The sequence below is a fragment of the Neophocaena asiaeorientalis genome, unplaced genomic scaffold (genome assembly GCF_003031525.2).
Source record: "Neophocaena asiaeorientalis asiaeorientalis breed wild unplaced genomic scaffold, Neophocaena_asiaeorientalis_V1.1 scaffold897, whole genome shotgun sequence".
NCBI lineage: Eukaryota > Metazoa > Chordata > Mammalia > Artiodactyla > Phocoenidae > Neophocaena > Neophocaena asiaeorientalis.
In genome coordinates, this window is record NW_020172015.1 from 266942 (window position 1) to 284901 (window position 17960).

The 17960-nt window shown below is 38.0% G+C and overlaps 1 protein-coding gene across 1 annotated transcript in view; it reads left to right on the top strand.

Annotated features, from left to right (window-relative positions):
* The window catches only part of RNF17 (ring finger protein 17), a 109871-nt gene that overhangs the window by 79215 nt on the left and 12696 nt on the right, over positions 1–17960 (top strand). Inside the window, exons 23-28 of the mRNA XM_024751247.1 lie at positions 1790–1892; positions 3358–3473; positions 5152–5441; positions 6739–6902; positions 14971–15090; positions 16070–16150. Of these exons, the coding sequence (XP_024607015.1) occupies positions 1790–1892; positions 3358–3473; positions 5152–5441; positions 6739–6902; positions 14971–15090; positions 16070–16150 (874 nt within the window). The remainder of the gene's footprint in view (positions 1–1789; positions 1893–3357; positions 3474–5151; positions 5442–6738; positions 6903–14970; positions 15091–16069; positions 16151–17960) is intronic.

A 17960-nucleotide genomic window follows, 5' to 3' on the forward strand; every position in this document is an offset into this window, starting at 1 on the left:
AGAGTTCTAACCACTATGCACCCTTCTGAGAAATCTTTTTTATAGATTTCTTTTTATTGTGGTAAAATATACATTAACATAAAATTTATCATTTTTCAGTGTACAGTTCCATGGCTTTAAGTAATGGAACCTTTACCACTGTCCATCTCCAGAACTTTTTTATCTTTCTCAACTGAAACACAAAGTTTTATGGATACATGCCATAGATTTTTTGAAATGTTGTGAATACTTTCAGATGTTCAAAAGGTAATATTTTAAAGTGTGTATTCTTAATAAATCATAGGAAAACCTTAATGATGCTTGTATGCTGATATTATCTGTATACCATCATAAATAAAAAACGATAACTAATTCAAGGCGTCACTGATAATATAAGCTTCTTAGCTCATAGGAACACTGTTTGGGCTTCTTAATAAATAGTTTTACTAAATCCTATTTGGTCAAACTACATACACAGTTGATTTCTTTTTCTTTTTTTTTTTTTTTTTTTTGGCGGTACGCGGACCTCTCACTGTTGTGGCCTCTCCTGTTGCAGAGCGCAGGCTCAGCAGCCATGGCTCATGGGCCTATCCGCTCCGCGGCATGTAGGATCCTCCCGGACCGGGGCACGAACCCGTGTCCCCTGCATCGGCAGGCAGACTCTCAACCACTGTGCCACCAGGGGAGCCCCACAGTTGATTTCTTTAGTTCACTCACATAAACCATTCAGTGTGAAAAGATTGGCCACATTGCTTATTTACTCAGAGGATGGGGCAGCGCTAATGAAACTCCACATCTAGAAGCCTTTTCTAGAGAGCCTTCATAGCCTGCAGTATTTACTTGTAATCTCTTTAGTGGTACTAGTTCTTTATTCTTCGGGGGTGGATTTGATGGTTAGAAACATCTAAAGTCACTCAGTTTCAACTTTGCAAACTAAAATAGATGATGAAGTTGATACTCTGCTCTTCATTGATTTGTCAAATATTTATTGAACACTTTTTACCATGATTATTAAAAATAAATTTTCTAAAAATTATTGAGGCTAATATTTATGGGTAGTAATACAAGTTAGCTTTAAATTCCAGAAAAAATCTTCCAAAGATATTTGGGCAGAGAAATCATCATTACAAAGGGACTGTTTGTATTTCCATTAAATATTTTTGGCATGCCTTCTGTGAGCTGGGCACTATGCTAGGCATTGGAGATATGATGGACATAACACATACAACACATAATATACAGATGACCCTTAACTCAGGTTTGAACTGCACGGGTCCTCTTATACGTAAATGGTAAATACATACTATGGCACTACATGTCCGTGGTTGGTTGTATCTGGATGCAGAACTACAGATGTGCAGGGCCAATTGTGAAGTTACACACAGGTTTCTGACTGCACGGGGGGTCAGCACCCCTAACCCCCACATCGTTCAAGAATCAAATGTGTGTACACATAACAGACAATACATTATCCCTGCTCTCTGAGTTTATAGTGTAGTTAGCGTATATGAAATGTATATACTAGCTTTAAAAAACTTAAAACACATCTACTTTTTTAGGAGTTCTCAGTGTAGCTTCAGAACAGATGTACATAAATAACTTAGCATGTAATTTGGGCCGTAGCTAGAATAGAGGGATGAATAAAAGGCTATGAAAATGGGGAAGAAAATTGTGAGAATAATACAAAGCCATGTTTAAATTGACTTCTCACTACATATGTAGTTGTTTGAAATATATTTTTATATGATGGTTCTTTTATGTTTCTATATATGCTATTTGTTATAAAACAAGTTGTCATTTTTTGTTTTAGACCAGCTGGTGGGAGTGACAAATGGACAGCAACAGCCTGTGACTGTCTCTCGTTGTACCTCACTGGAGCCGTAGCAACCATCGTCATACAAGTGTGTGAACAGGTACAGTAGATGTGTACTGGTTATTTCATTGACATTTTCTACAGAAGCATTTATTTTGTTGAGAAAATAATAGTAAGCTGTTTGGATTTTTTTTCTGGCTGCGTGGCATGTGGGATCTTAGTTCCCCAACCAGGGATCGAACCTGTGCCCCCTGTAGTGGAAGCGTGGAGTCCTAACCACTGAACTGTCGGGGAATTCCCTATTTGGATATTTTTTTGCAACCTTTTTTTGGTCTTCAAGTTATCACGCCTGTTTGGGAATTCGCTGGCAGTCCAGTGGTTAGCACTCCATGCTTTCACTGCCAAGGGCCCAGGTTCTGTCCTTGGTTGGGGAACTAAGATCCTGCAAGCCACACGACCTGGCCAATAAAAAACACTGTAACGCCTGTTTCATAATAGATATGTACTGTAAATGATTATATGAGTGAATCAAAACATTTCTAAACTAATATTCTTGAGTTGATAATTTGCATATTAAAAACCAGAAGGTATGTATGCTAGAGTGCAGTTCTGAAGCCTTTGATATTCTTTACGAATTGGTAGTTAGGCTTCTAGTGAAATCATATTAACTGTACATCATAAAAGGTGTTTGTATGAGTGCCGATTTGAGAAGAGGATACATATATATAGGACATGTCCTTTCAGAACACTAAGAAATATTCCTTGTCTCCTTAACTTTTTTCTAATTTGATACATTTTATTGCATTAATGATTAGAATTTTCTTGTAAGTCTTTCCATGTTAATTTTTTCTTTGTGTACTTCCCCCACTTTTATAATTCCATATAAAACAGAACATATGTTTTGTAGTTCTTTCTTTGGCTTTTCACAGCAGAAGAAAGGCACACCTGTGAAAATATATTTTAGTTCTATAATTACAAAGAATTCAGGAGAATAGAGAACTTGTAATTGAGGATGTTTTCCTCCCTCCCCAATCTGGGATGGAAAACACAGTTTTCAGTCATCCTTTTTTCTCCTCCACTTGGTATTTTTCACCTGGACAGTGAAGTCTTCCTGATAGACTTCACAAAACAACTGTCTTTCTCTGTTGACTGTCTTCCATGCTGTTTTCTCTCTGATATGTTCCGATATCAAAATTACTTGGTTGCGGGCTTCCCTGGTGGCGCAGTGGTTGAGAGTCCGCCTGCCGATGCAGGGGACACGGGTTCGTGCCCCGGTCTGGGAAGATCCCACATGCCGCGGAGCGGCTGGGCCTGTGAGCCATGGCCGCTGAGCCTGCGCGTCCGGAGCCTGTGCTCCGCAACGGGAGAGGCCACAACAGTGGGAGGCCCATGTACCGCAAAAAAAAAAAGAAAAAAAAAAAAAAAAAAAAAAAAAAAGATTACTTGGTTGGGCATTTTTCTTTCTGGCATGGAGAAATGTGGAGGGAATACCTGTGAAAAGTGTAATGTTTATATGAAGTTGCGTTTTTGTGTCTCATATTTACTCTGCTCTTAAATCACTGCAGGAAAACAACACAACATGGCCATTACCTGTGAAAATTTTCTGCAGAGATAAAGAAGGAGGGTGTGTTGATGTCTCCAAATATTTGATTAAAAGGGGTTTGGCTTTGAGAGAAACGAGGTATAGACTATTTTTTTAAAACAGCATTTTGTGATGGAGGCTTCTTATGTGCCTGTGTAAATGTTCGTATCTGTGTGTGCTCAGACATGAATTGCCTCTTGTTTGCTCTTAAAAATGATTTATAACTTAATCCTGAGGAGCCAGCTTAGAAGTAAATTCATTCAGAATTACTAAATGTTTAAATTCCTAGACATTTTTGCTTTTATACTTCCCCCTTTGCTCTGGCATTTATCAATACATTTTAAACTAAAGGAAAAGAGAATTACACAGTGGGTACCAGATCTGAACCCTTTGGCCTCATTTGCTTAAGCAGAAATGTTTAAGCTTTATGTTGGAAATTCTGGTAGGTATATACCAAAATATATTTGTGTGATACAGGTAGCAAATGAGTAGAAATGGGTAGCCAAAAAAGTAATTGAACAATATTTACATGTAAAGATCCTTTCAGATACTAAATTTGGGGTTTAAATACCTTTGATCCAAGGGGAGAAGGATCAGGATATCACTGTAACCCTAGTTTCCTCTTTTATCTTTTTCCTTCTAGAGGTAGAGGTATATTAGAATTGCAGATACATGTTCCAAGTGGTCACCTTCTACCATACATGGCCAGATCTCTTTTTTTTTATCTTAGATTATTATACCTTACCTTATTTGGATCAGGACCCCAATCTTGATGAAATGGAAGGAGAATGAGAGATCAGAAATAATACGGAACCCGAGGTAGTTGGCCAGGTGTGGTAGATGCTGACTTCACTGCCTGGGCCTTGGCAGGCAGCCAGGCTCTGCATCTAGTCCTGCATTCACTGACTTCAGGCTAATACAGTTCCTTGCTGAAAGAAATGTTAAAGTGAAAAATGCTGGGCATTAAAAAAAAAAAAATGCCGGACAAGTTTATATTAACTAACAATATCTGCCACTAATTTAATGTTCTTTTCTACTTTTCTGGCACTAAAACTACTACCTCAAGGCTGGGAGTGATGAGGGAGCAGTGTTAGTTGAGGAATTATGCAGCTATTATCTCACCAGTGCTCATTTCCTTTTGAAAGAAAATATAGGAAAGTGGAAGAAACAAAAATCTGCCATCATTTTTCTAACATAAACAATGTTAATATTTCCTTCTAGGGTTTTTTATAGGCATGTTTTTTTAATTGGAAGGGAATAACAGGAAGTAAAGCAATTATGAATGAATATAGCATGTGTTACCACTAACACTTAATATCTGAATAGTATGGAAAAACTGTATTTTTTTAAGGGACTCATTATCTTTGTATTATTTTATGAATGTTGATAACTTGCCACATGTATGATCTGTCTTTGGGCTAAACTAGAATCAGCTTGAAGCTGTTGTATTTCCCAATAACATCTAGTTAATTGTATGATACTTGGGATATACTTAATAGATTTTAAGAGAGAATAGCATGTAAATATGGGATAGTAATTTAATGCATTTAAGTGAAATTATATTGCTTTATTATCATCAAGCTCATGCATAATTTAAAATAATTTTCATTATAACTTAAAGTATGCTCATTTTTATGTAACAAATTAGACTAGGATATCCTAGTTTAATTAGACTAGACTAATCCTTCAAATATATTTGAAGGATTCTTTTTATATTGTTTTCCCAGAATTTTTTTATTTGCTCATGGTTAGATATATTCTTTTTTGCATGTTACAGAACTAATAAATTATATAACAGCCATTCATTATCCCAGAAGTCTCTGGAAATCCCACTGGTACAAGGAGAGTCAGTGGTTACTAAGTGTATTAAAATTAACTCTGACCCTGACAAAAGAGCTGCTGATATTCTCAGTGAACACGAGGTGTCTGAATTTAAGGAGAAAATTCTAGAACCAAGAACCACTGGATGCTATAAACCACCAGCTATTCCTAACCAGAAAGTATTTGAGGCAGTAGTCAGCTGCATTGGTGATGATGGAACTATATTTGTGGTACCTAAATTATCAGGTAAGATCTTTCACATTATGCAGTATTCTGTACAAGTGGTCGCTTTTACTACTAGAGAATTTTAATTGGAAGGGAATATCTCTAGTAAAATACACATGGATTGAAATTCCTTGGGCAGATATTTAACCTTTCTGAACCTCTTTTTCACTGAGTTGTTGTGAGGTTTGAATGAAATAATGCATGAAAGGTGCTTTGCACAATGCCTAGCACATGAAGATCATTTATTGAGACATTGGGAATGGATAAACATTGGGCCTAAGATAAGCATGGGGGGACAGGTTCCAGTTATACAAGTTTGGAGGCTCTCTAAGAAAAAAAAATGCAAATGTTTATATTCGTTTAAAAGTGAGAAAAGAAGTCACAACAAATGACTGGAGAGTCAGGGCCATTTGAGATTCAGGTCCTTCCTGAGATCTCTTTAGCTTATGTACTAACGCTTCCTTTCTACAACCTGAGTGTGTCCAGGACACTTGATGACTCACAGCAGCTCTAGCTTTCACGGGACTTAAGCTCCGTTAGCTTCATAGTAAGTCCACCTACGGATAGGGGTATGGGGGCTACGAATTTGTTGAAATTTTTGTCTCATGTGTTGATCTGCTAAATACTGTTTTTTAATTTGAAAACCAGACTAAATCTGTGTAATTGGCTATTCTAGAAGTGAGTAGTGTTTCAGACCTGTAGCAACAGTACTTAATCCAGAAACTTTGCTTGACGTGTGTAAATAATCATAGCTAGAACTGGTTGCCAGATGCCTCACTTCCAGTCTCCTGCAATACTGATAATGTGGGCTAGCACTATTACACCCAGTTTACAGAAGAACAGACTGAGGCTTATGCCCAGGAGCTCACAACTAAAGTAGTAGAACTGTTACAGGAATGACACCAGAGCTTGCCGTCTCTGGCATCAGTTATGGGCATATAAATTTACTGTGGAAATAATGAGCCAGTTAGCAGGAAGTAGCAATATTAGAATTTTAATATTATACCCGCAGCACTATGCTGTATCTAAGCATCAAATAACAAAGAGCTTTTAATGATTCTTGCACTTCCAAGATAATGCTTGTGTTTGTAACCATAGATCAGAATAATAATTTACATGTTGTTAGTAGTATGTTTCGAAACATATTGAAGCTATTGGCTAAATTAGATTTTTATTAAAGCTCTATTATGTGGGGAGTGATTTTTAATTGCTTTTAATGTTATCTAAGTGATGAAGTTACTAAAGTTTGATGATGACTTCATTTGAAAATGGTAGGGAATTTTTCCTAAATGCTTTCTATTTTTAATAATTTCTTCAGAATTTGAACTAATAAAAATGATGAATGAAATTCAGAGTAATTTAAAATGCCTTGGTCTTTTGGAGCCTTATTTCTGGAGAAAGGGAGAAGCTTGTGCAGTAAGGGGGTCAGATACTTTGTGGTATCGAGGCAAAGTAATGGAAGTCATTGGCGGCGCTATCAGGGTGAGTCTGAAATTCTTTTGTGACTATTTTAAGGCTAAGTGCTATAACATTAAGAGGTCTTTCAAGTTCAGATACATGCAATTTTGATTAAAACATCTTTTAATGAGTTCATTCATGTAAGAGAATCACTTAGATGCATTATATATTTATTTGTAATAAGAATTCCTCTTTTTATTTTCAAGTATATTTATTAACCTGAATAACAAAAAAATATTTCCAGATACGGATTTTTACCACTGAAACTTTAATGGTACCACTTATTTGTGATTGGCAGCCTTATTTGTGTGCATGGTGCTAAATAAAACAACTTATTTTCCAGTATATTCTATATCTCCTTAGTAAATTTGTTTACGGGACCCCCTAATTTACCCTTTCACATGAGGGTTAATTTACCCTTTCCAGACTACTAAGAATAGTACTTGAGTTTCATCTAAAATCTTCAGAAAGAGCTGCATACAGTTGACCCTTGAACAGCACTAGGGCTGGGGAGCCAACACTCTCTGTAGCTGACCTGAGTATAATTTATATCATGCTTCCATGTCCACGGTTCTGTGTCGTGGATTCAATCAGCTGTTGATCATGTAGTGCTGTAGTAGGTTTTTACTGAAAAACATCCATGTGGAAGTGGACCCTCATAGTTTAAACCCGTGTTGTTCAAGGGTCAACTGTACTTTGAAAATATGTGTATATAAAAATATAGATGAAAAATGTCTCCATTTACATTGTACTTTAAGTATAGCAATGAAATCGAGACATTCAGCCTGTGAAGATTTTGGTTTTAGGAGGGGAGGGAAAATTAAGAAGAAAAGTCTTTTGTTAATACTTGAACAGATTATTATCTATTTGATGATGATACCTGACAATAACGTAGCACTTCAGGTTTCTAAGCTTTTTTCACATATGCGTGTTTGTATTTTCTTATTCGTTTCCAGCTATCATAGATGTAGATTGCTATTCCCATTTTACCAGTAAGAAAATTGAAATTTATGTTCAGTGATGTGCCTGAGGTCAACATGTCAGTGGGTGGTGGTACTAGAATTATAGCTAAGCATCTGATTCCAAAATTTCTGATCTAAGCCTTGTGCTTTCTGTGCTGGAATACAGACTTTACAGGGTTTTGTGTTTTTTTTTTCCTGGAAGGTATCTTTTATTTTTATTTAAAAAAAATTTTATTGCAGTATAGTTGATTTACAATGTTATGTTAGCTTCAGGTATACAGCAAAGTGATTTAGTTATACAAATACATTTATTTATTTTCATAGGTTTTTTAAAATTTTTATTTAATTTATTTTTGGCTGTGTCGGGTCCTTGTTGCTGCACATGGGGTTTCTCTAGTTGGCCGCGAGTGGGGACTACTCTTTGTTGAGGTGTGCGGGCTTCTTACTGTGGTGGCTTCTCTTGTTGCAGAACACAGGCTCTAGGCGCGTGGGCTTCAGTAATTGCAGCACGCAGGCTCAGTAGTTGTGGCTCGTGGTCTCTAGAGCACAGGCTCAGTAGTTGTAGCGCACGGGGCTTAGTTGCTCTGCAGCATGTGGGATCTTCCCAGACCAGGGACTGAACCCATGTCCCTTGCATCGGCAGGTGGATTCTCAACCACTGCGCCACCATGGAAGCCCTTCATAGATTTTTTTTTTTTTTGCGGTATGCGGGCCTCTCACCGTCGTGGTCTCTCCTGTTGCGGAGCACAGGCTCCGGACGCACAAACTCAGCGGCCATGGCTCACGGGCCCAGCCGCTCCATGGCATGTGGGATCTTCCCGGACTGGGACACGAACCTGTGTCCCCCACATCGGCAGGCGGACTCTCAACCACTGCGCCACCAGGGAAGCCCCTTCATAGGTTTTTAATAGAAGTAAGATGGTTTAAAATTTTGGGTTACTGTTTAGGTATATGGATACTCAACAGATTCATGTGTTTATATGCAATTCATAGTTTTTTTTTTTTTTGCGGTATGCGGGCCTCTCACCGTCGTGGTCTCTCCTGTTGCGGAGCACAGGCTCCGGACGCACAAACTCAGCGGCCATGGCTCACGGGCCCAGCCGCTCCATGGCATGTGGGATCTTCCCGGACTGGGACACGAACCTGTGTCCCCCACATCGGCAGGCGGACTCTCAACCACTGCGCCACCAGGGAAGCCCCTTCATAGGTTTTTAATAGAAGTAAGATGGTTTAAAATTTTGGGTTACTATTTAGGTATATGGATACTCAACAGATTCATGTGTTTATATGCAAATGAGTCTATTTTCACATACATTTGAATTGTTCAGATAACTTTTTTAATCTAAAAGTAAATTGAAATTCAATTTTCATTAAGGTATTAAATTCATAATCTTTACATATATAGGATCCAAATAAGATAGTGGTGAACTATATTTTTTTTATACTTTCTAATATCTCTTTTTTAAATTCGAGAGTATTTTGATATTTTAATCATTTTTAATTAATTTCCTATGCATTTCAAGTATACACAATAAATTTTTCATTCCTTAACCTGCTATCTTTCAAGGTTATCCTATGATCCACATTAAGAAATAGACATTACATGTAATTGTACATACCCTAACTACCTGTGAAGTACTCAGATAATTTTTATTTAATTCTATTTCATTTTTTTAATGCTGACTGCCAAGACAGCCCAATTAAACAGTGATATGTTAATTTCATTAAGTTGGGGTAACAGAAGTAACTTATTGACATTCCTTATTCTTGAAACAATTTAGAAACTGAATAATCAAAATTAAATAAAGCACTTTTAAAAATGGACTGTTGAGGACTTCTAGTTTCTGGTTCCACATTTAAGAAGCTTTGAAGTTGCCACACCATCCTAACAGCAAGTAAAAAGCTGAACAAACTGAAAAATCTGTAACTCTTCTTGTATCTGTAAGAGAGGGAGTACAAAGGGCAAACCACTGCCCCAACAGTTAGAGAGTCAGGTGAATATAGGGAGTCACAGCTTATGGGAGCAGAGACTGACGACCAGAACTCTAATGGAAGAATTGCTGGATTTTTTTTTTTTTGCTGCACCACATGGCTTATGGGATCTTAGTTCCCCAACTGGGGTTGAACCTGGGCCCTCGGCAGTGAGAGCCTAGAGTCTTAACCATTGAACTGCCAGGGAATTCCCAAGAATTACTGGAATTTAGTGTGGACAACTCTGAGAGGCAAAAACTCCAGGGAACCCAGTCATCAGAAGGTTCCACACGGTTCTATGAGATTTATCTCCAAGAGCTTGACCAGGTTCTCACATAAATATCAGAGATGCTTCCAGCAGAGGAAGGAGAAAAGGAACCATTTTGAAATACGCTACAGCATTCTGTTTTTCTTAATGAGGCCTGCACTCAGGAGACAGTAGTTAAGCAGGGCCTAAGCATCTGGGGTATTATCAGAGCCTAATCAACCTGGGGGAAAGGAAATTACCCAATTCCATTTAACTCTAGCTTTCCACATTGGAAAAAGACCCAACTCCAGCTCACTATATCATCCTTTCCCACTTTAGGGAGTAGAGCAAAAAACTGAGAAACACTTGTGAAGTTCACAGTCTGAAAGCATAGTCTCAATGAAAGACTGAGACGTAATCATAAGACTATAGAACATTTCCCCTCCCGCCACACCTTCCTACCACATTACTGAAGGCCCATTTATAGCAGTTCCTTTTACACAGTACATATCTGGCTATCAAGAAAAAACTACAAAACAGTATGATATTGGCATAAAAAAAAGATGCATAGATCAGTGGAATAGAATAGACAGCCTAGAAATAAACCTACGCACATGTGAACAATTAATTTATGACAAAGCCAAGAATATACAATGGGGATAGGACAGTCTCTTCAATAAATGGTGTTGGGAAAACTGGACAGCCACATGCAAAAGAATGAAACTAGACCACTGTCTTAAACAGTACACACAAATTAACTCAAAATAGATTATAGGGCTTCCCTGGTGGCGCAGTGGTTGAGAGTCCGCCTGCCGATGCAGGGGACATGGGTTCGTGCCCCAGTCCGGGAGGATCCCACATGCCGCGGAGCGGCTGGGTCCGTGAGCCATGGCCGCTGAGCCTGCGCGTCCAGAGCCTGTGCTCCGCAACGGGAGAGGCCACAACAGTGAGAGGCCCGTGTACCACAAAAAAAAAAAGAGTAGCTATAATGATTTCAGAACAGACTTAAAGCAAGGAAGGTTATCAAGGAAAAAGGGCATTACATAATGAAAAAGGGTCAGTTTTCCAAGAAGACATAAAATTCTGAATGTCTTAATAAATTCTTAATATGGCCCTAAGAACAGAGAGTCAAACTACATGAGGCAAAAACTAGTAGAACTGCAAGGAGAAATAGGTGTATCCACTATCATAGTTGGAGACTTCAACACCCCCCCCGAATCAGAAATGGACAGATCCAACTGGCAGAAAATCAGTAAGGACATAACTGAATTCAGCAACAACATCATCAACTGCATATAATTAGCATCTATAGAATTATTCCTCCAACAACAGCAAGATACACATTGTTAAGCTCACATGGAATATTCACCAAGATAGACCACGTTCTGGGCTGTAAAACACACCTTAAATTTAAAAGAATAGGAATCGGTGTTTGCTGTCAGACCACAATAGAGTTAAACTAGAAATCAGTAAGAGAAAGACAACTGGAAAATCCCAAAATGCATGGAGATTCAACAGCAAACTTCTAAATAACTCATGGGTCAAAGAAGAAATCTCAAGAGAAATATTAAAATATTTTGAACTAAATGAAAATGAAAACAACTTAAAAAATTTATGAGATGCAGCTAAAGCAGTTCTGAGGGGAAAATTCATTGTATTGAATGCATACATACATACATACATACATACATACATACATATATATATATATATATATATATAAAATAAAAGAAGGAAAGTCTAAAATCAATTATCTATGTTTCTACCTTAGAAAATTAGAAAAAGAAATAGCCAAAGTAAGCAGAAGAAAAGAAATAGTAAGAGCCCCTGACCAGGTCGAGCTGAAATCTGTGAATCCCTGAAAACAGGAATTCAAGGGAAAAAAAATAATGAGATTTAAAGCTGATTCGTTGAAAAGTTTGATAAAATCGATAACCCTTCTAGCCTGGCTAGCCAAGAAAAAAAAAAGAAAAAGGACACAAATTACTAATATCAGAAATAAAAGGGATATCAATACAGATTTAATGAACATTGAAAGATAAAGGAATACTGTGAACAAGTATACCCACACGTTGGATAACCTAGATGGACTAGACCGTGTACCGCAAAAAAAAAAAAGCAAGAGACTCATCAAAAAGCTCTTGGAACTAGTAAGCAATTACAGGAAGATTGCAGAATATAAGGTTAATATACATAACTCAATTTCTTTCTCATATACTAGCAGTGAACAGATGGAATTTGAAATAAAAAACAATACCATTTTACGTTAGCACCCCCAAAACAAAATACTTAGGTATAAATCTAACAAAATATATACAAAGATATATAAGAGGAAAACTGCAGAACTCTGATGAACAAAATCAAAGAACAAAATTAATGGAGCAACACTCTGTTCTTGGATAGGAAGACTCGATGTCAAGATGTCAGGTCTTTTCAACTGTATTTATGGATTCAGTGCAATCCTAGTCAAAATTCCAGCAAGTTATTTTGTGGATATCAGCAAACTTTATTCTTAAGTTTATATGGAGAGACAAAAGAGTCAGGATAGACAACACAATATTGAAGGAGAAGAACAAAGTTAAAGGACTGACAACGCTAGGCTTCAAGACTTAGTATAAAGTTAATCGAGACAGTGTGGTATTGGCAAAGCAAAATACAAATAGATCAATGGAATAGACTAGAGAACACAGAAATAAACCCACATAAATATAGTCAATGATCTTTGACAAAGGAGCAATGGCAATGCAACTGAGCAAAGATAGTCTTCTCAGCAAATGGTGCTGGAACAATGGAACATCCACATGCAAAAAAATCTAGACACAGATTTCATACCTTCCATAAAAATCATCTCTAAATGGACTACAGACCTAAATGTAAAACATAAAACTGTAAGACTAGAAAGACAACATAGAAACATAGATGACCTTTAATATGGCAATGACTTTTTAGATACAGCACCAAAGACATGACCCATGAAAGAAATAAGGTACAAGCTGGACTTCGTTAAAATTAAAAACTTATCCTCTGCAAAAGACAATGTCAGGATTATGAGAAAACAAGCTAAACACTGGGAGAAAATACTTGCAAAATATACATCTGATAAAGGACTGTTATCCAAAATATACAAAGAACTCTTAAAATTTAACAGTAAGAAAACAAGCCAATTTAAAAAATGGACCACAGACCTTAACAGATACCTCACCAAAGGAGACATACAGATGGCAAATAAGGATATGAAAAGAAGTTCCACATCATATGTCACCAGGGAAGTGCAAGTTAATACAAGATAGCACTACACATATACTAGAATGGCCAAAATTTGGAACAGACAACACCAAATGCTGGTGAGGATATGGAGCAACTGAAACCCTCCACTGCTGGTGGGAGTGCACGGTGGTACATCCACTTTGGCAGACAGTTTGGCGGTTTCTCAACAACTAAATCTACTCTTCACATATGATCCAGCAGTCGCACTCCTTGGTATTGTTGACCTGAAATAAACAGACTGCCAGATACTTCTCCAGCAAAGTTGGGTTTATTCAGGATCAGCAGAGAATTACAATTCAGGGTCTGCAGGAACGTGCAAGTTCCTGCAAAGCAAGGAAAGGAGAACACGTTTATAGAGAAGAAAAGGAAGTGGGTATGGTTCTAGTAAACAAAGAGTCCGTGGCTTTTCATTGGCTGAGTCCTTCCCAGGAAAGAAGAAGAGTCTGTATTCCTCCTGTTGGGCTCTGCTATCATCAAAGGACATGGAGCTCCCCCTTTCTGATCTCCCAACTCTGTTTAACTGAGGTTTCTGTTTACTAAATTTTTACAGTATTTACCCAAAGGAGTTGAAAACATGTCCACACAAAAACCTGTTTATAAGAGCTTTATTCATAATTGCCAAACTTGGAGGCACCCAAGATGTCCTTCAGTAGGTGAACGGATAAATAAGCTGTAGTGTGCATTCATACAGTGCAATATTATTCAGTGCTAAAAAGAAATGAGCTATCAAGCCATGAAAAGCCATGGACGAACCTTAAATGCATATCACTAAGTGAAAGCAAGTCTGAAAAGGCTACATATACTGTATGACTCCAACTATATGACCTTCTAGAAAATGCAAAATATGGAGATAGTAAAAAGATGTTTGCCAGGGCTTGCGGGGAGGGAGGACAGAGGATTTTTAGGGCAATGAAAACACCCTTTGTTTTCACAGGGCATCTTTATACATTTGTCAGTCCCACAGGGTATACATCACCAAGTGAACCCTAACGTAATCTATATGGACCTTGATTTTGACGTATCCATGTAGGTTCATGATTATAACAAATTACCACTGTGGTGCAGGATGTTACAGTGAGGGAGGCTGGGGTGTGAGGGAAATCTCTGTGCCTTTCTCTAAATTTTGCTGTGAACCCAAAATTCTTTAAAAAATGAAGTCTTTAGAAAGTTATTTTACAAAATTTGAGGAACATTGGATGACTTAAAAACAAGTTTCTTTCTCATAGGACTTCTCAGAACCTTTATTATGCAGTGTGATTCTCCAGGAAGGAAACATTACATGCAGAGTTTCCCAAACTGTGAAACTGAGGAATACTGAGAAATGTTCTTTTATTAAATGGAAATCAGGACTTCTAAAATACTTGGAAAAACAAAAGAAAAATTTTAAACATCCTCCAAAAAATTGATTATTCTCAAGAAAAGAAAAAGCTTTTGTTCATTTGTAAGAAAACCTTTTGACAGTGAGGTTTGATACACTATGGGATGAGGAAATACAGTGTTACTTTTTTTCTAGAGATTTTTTAAATCCAGATTTATATCTCCTTCTAGAATGTCTTTTTTTTTAATTCTATTTAATACCAGGGAGTCTTTTCTGTCCCCTAGTTTTTAGTAGTAAGTTTTAATTATGAACTTTGTCCTGTTTCAGGTACAATATTTAGATCACGGATTCACTGAGAAGATTCCACAGTGTCATCTTTACCCTATTTTGCTATACCCTGATACACCCCAACTTTGTATTCCTTGTCAGCTCTATAATACCATACCTGTGAGTAAACAGAGATTTTATACGATGATTAATTTTAAAATACTGTCTTTATTAACAATAGTTTTCTAGAAATTAGAATGTAAGATGAAATCCCTTTCAGTGCAGCAAAAATAATATTTAGAAATAAGCTTACAAAGATAGCTAAAGGGCCTTTATGAAGAAAATGGCAGAATTATACTGAAGGATATAAAAATATCTGAATAAGTTAAGAGAGATAATGTCTTCATAGATGGGAATTTTGTTTGGAATTGTTAATTTTAGTTATGGTTCAAATAAAATTTCAAGAAATTTGAAGCTGGATCAGAGAAGGGAATGGTATATTAATTATCTCTTGCTATATAACAAATTAAGCTTAAAATTTAGTGGTCTAAATTGACAATAAGCTTTTTAAAAGTTTCATACAGTTTCTGTGGCTCAGGCATTGGGAACAGCTTAGCTGGGTGTTTTGGCTCAGGGTCCCTGATGACTCTGCAGCCAAGATGTGCACCAGAAATGCAATAACCCAAAGGACTGACTGGGCTGAAGAACCTGCTTCCAGATGCTCACTCACAGGGCACTGGCAGGAAGCTGGGGCTCCTCGTGGGCTTTTGGCAGGAGGCCCCAATTTCCTGGCCAAGTGAACCTCTTAACACATAAGACGTAATAGTCACTGCTCCTTAATAAATACACATTGTAGTCAGTTTACAAGCACTGCTTTGGCATATTGGCCTCTTTTAAAAGTTCTATGATGCTTTGTTTTTAGTGCAGGTTTATCTTTTTAAAGCATAAAATGCTTTAAGAGAGTAACATGGGGGGAAGCTGAGACAAATTATTAGTTTCTTAAGATCATTTTTATCATATACCCATGATATTCTCTGAAAACTGCCTATATATTTTGTCCTTCTCTCTAGTGTTACCTGTTTATGGCTACTTTTGTGTATCTTCATTTACTTCCTGCTTTTATTTTGTGAAAGAATCTGAGTTTATTAATCCCAAATAGGTCGGGAATGTCTGGCAACCAGATGCAGTAGAACTCCTTCAGGAACTGCTTTCAAAGAGAGAGGTGGAAGTTCACATTATGGTAATTTGTATTTAAAGCATATATCATTGGGACTTCCCAGGGAGTCCAGTCGTTAAGACTTCGCCTTCTGATGCAGGGGCTGTGGGTTTGATCCCTGGTCGGGGAGCTAGGATCCCACATGCCTCTCGGCCAAGGGACCAAAAAACAGAAGCAATATTGTAACAAATTCAATAAAGACTTTAAAAATGGTTCACATCAAAAAATCTTAAAACAACCAACTTCAAAAAAAAATTAAAAATAAAGCATATATCATTGATTTAGTTTATTAGCCATAAAGTGTTACAGGTAATATAATTTGAGGGATTTTTTTTATGAAGAACTATGTTCCTATGTGATTATCAGTTACTCGTTAACATAAAAGAAGTTACCACTTTGGTTCCTAGGCTCACTTTAAATAAATCTAATTTTGAGCAAGTTCCTGAGAACTTCCATAAGCAAGTAACTTGGAAGATTCCTTATTAACAACTTATTTTGACACAAGGAGAGTACTAAGGAAGTAGAGATGTTTATAAACACACATGGTAGTTTTCAGGATGGTGCTGTGTGTGTAGCACTGTGTTAGGTGCAGGTAATTCCCGTCCTCAAGGGCCCTGTCTAGTTAGTGAAACAGTGAGACACAAGACAAAACCCTAAAGACTTCACACCACAACTTGCCGAGAGCCAGACAGCTGGTAAAAAGAGTGAGTGTAATAGGAATGTAGAAATGGGAGTTGATGAAGTGCTCCTGACCAGGTAGGTGCGGAGACAGAAATGGGAAATGCATCTACTAGAACAGTAGAAGTTTTGGGAGGAGCAGCAGTGCGAATAGGGTTTAAGAGAAGTAGACGTCAGGCAGGAGGCCCCGCTGGGGGTTCTTGAGCAGTGAGGCAATGAGAAGATTCTCCTGGAGCTGTGTTGGAGGGTTCAGGCAGAAAGATAGGAAAACTTGAAGTGTTTCTGTATGAAAGGTGTGATGGCAGGCTAATAAAGACCTAAAAAGAGCCACAGACGCACTTAAATAAGAAAGTGGAGAAGCCTCTCCACCTCTGGTTATTCACAGCCTCTGTGGACAGTCACGGAAGTCCTGCAGAGATGGGAACTGTTCAGGTTATCCAGGTGGCTTTCTTTGCTGCTTAGCTTATTAGCCTAGGAAAACAGTGTGGCGTATACCAAGGTACTGGATTTCTCAGAAACCATGCCTGTGCCTGCCCTTGCAGCCCTGCTGCCGTAGCGGACCTTCCCCAGAAGTGTTCCTCCTACCTTACGTGCTCATGGCACGGACCCGGTGCCTCTTACCTGCTGGGCTCTGTCCTGGGCCTGCAGGCACAGCAAGAGCCGAATAGAAGCTCCTGCCTCCGTTGAGCTTCCATTTTAGTGATGGGAAGTAAAATAAAAAATATATATATAGATGTTAAATAGTAGTGCTGGCTAGAAAAATGAATTCGGAAAGGCTGATAAGGAGAGGTGGGTGGGGGAGGAGATAACATTTTAAATACAGTGGTCAGAGAAGACATCCCTAAAAAGATAAAATTTGATTGAGACTTCCGAGTGGTGAGAGGACACACCACGCAGTTACCAGATCAGTGCAGAGAGCCGCAGGGCAGGAGACGCCTGGAGTGTCCAAGGAGCAGACGGAAGGACGGAGGTGGGAGGCCACCTGTGAGAGGTGCAGTTGTCACTGCGCGGAGGTGGATGTGATCTGACCTCACAATCTACTGTTTTCACTTTGCACTGGTGAAAACTGGATGGTAGAAAAAGGTAGAAGCAGGAGATCAGCTGGAAGGCGATTACACTTAACTCTGAGTTTGGACTAAGGTGGTACCAAGTGGAA